Source organism: Lottia gigantea (genome assembly GCF_000327385.1).
Source record: "Lottia gigantea unplaced genomic scaffold LOTGIsca_12854, whole genome shotgun sequence".
NCBI classification, from domain to species: Eukaryota; Metazoa; Mollusca; class Gastropoda; family Lottiidae; genus Lottia; species Lottia gigantea.
In genome coordinates this window covers 1-1,209 of record NW_008707401.1, presented here as the reverse complement: position 1 = coordinate 1,209, position 1,209 = coordinate 1, and the positions used below count along the sequence as shown (strand labels likewise).

Sequence of the window (1,209 nt, the reverse complement as noted above, 5' to 3'; positions counted from 1 at the left end):
TGGTATCCTTACAATGACTGTTCAGCTTATTACTGATATCCTTACAATGACTGTTCAGCTTATTACTGGTATCCTTACAATGACTGTTCAGCTTAGTACTGATATCCTTACAATGACTGTTCAGCTTATTACTGATATCCTTACAATGACTGTTCAGCTTATTACTGATATTCTTTACAATGACTGTTCAACTTATTACTGATATCCTTACAATGACTGTTCAGCTTATTACTGATATCCTTACAATGACTGTTCAGCTTATTACTGGTATCCTTACAATGACTGTTCAGCTTATTACTGGTATCCTTACAATGACTGTTCAGCTTATTACTGATATCCTTACAATGACTGTTCAGCTTATTACTGATATCCTTACATCAGGTTATTACTGATATTCTTACAATGACTGTTCAGCTTATTACTGGTACCCTTACAATGACTGTTCAGCTTATTACTGATATCCTTACAATGACTGTTCAGCTTGTTACTGATATCCTTACAATGACTGTTCAGCTTATTACTGATATCCTTACAATGACTGTTCAGGTTATTACTGATATTCTTACAATGACTGTTCAGCTTATTACTGGTATCCTTACAATGACTGTTCAGCTTATTACTGGTATCCTTACAATGACTGTTCAGCTTATTACTGGTATCCTTACAATGACTGTTCAGCTTATTACTGATATCCTTACAATGACTGTTCAGCTTAGTACTGATATTCTTACAATGACTGTTCAGCTTATTACTGGTATCCTTACAATGACTGTTCAGCTTATTACTGGTATCCTTACAATGACTGTTCAGCTTATTACTGATATCCTTACAATGACTGTTCAGCTTATTATTGTTATCATTACAACCAATGTTTAAGTTATTGTGATTATAACCTTCACTGTTCAGGTTATTGTTTACAACTATCGTTCAGGTTATTGTTTACAACTATCGTTCAGGTTATTGTTTACAACTATTGTTCAGGTTATTGTTTACTACTATTGTTTAGGTTATTGTTGTTATATAACCATCGCTGTTCAGGTTTTTAGTCTAATCTGAATTATCATGACAATTTTAAAGTATCTCAGTTCTATTTGTGGATCCTTTGTTTGGTGAACGTTTTACACCTGTCAGATAAATATATTTATTAGTAAAATTTTCTATTTCTATCTGATATAAGATGTTGAGCTCATTTCTTTTGCCTTCTGAAAT

The 1,209-nt window shown here is 32.6% G+C and overlaps 1 protein-coding gene across 1 annotated transcript; it reads right to left on the bottom strand.

The window, feature by feature from the left end:
• Nucleotides 1–372: 372 nt before the first annotated feature.
• LOTGIDRAFT_148807 (hypothetical protein) lies at nucleotides 373–846 on the bottom strand (the record flags this gene model as incomplete). The annotated part of the gene is made up of 1 exon (XM_009048800.1): nucleotides 373–846. A coding segment is annotated over one exon (474 nt), but the record flags the coding sequence as incomplete, so codon positions are not given.
• Nucleotides 847–1,209: the final 363 nt, after the last annotated feature.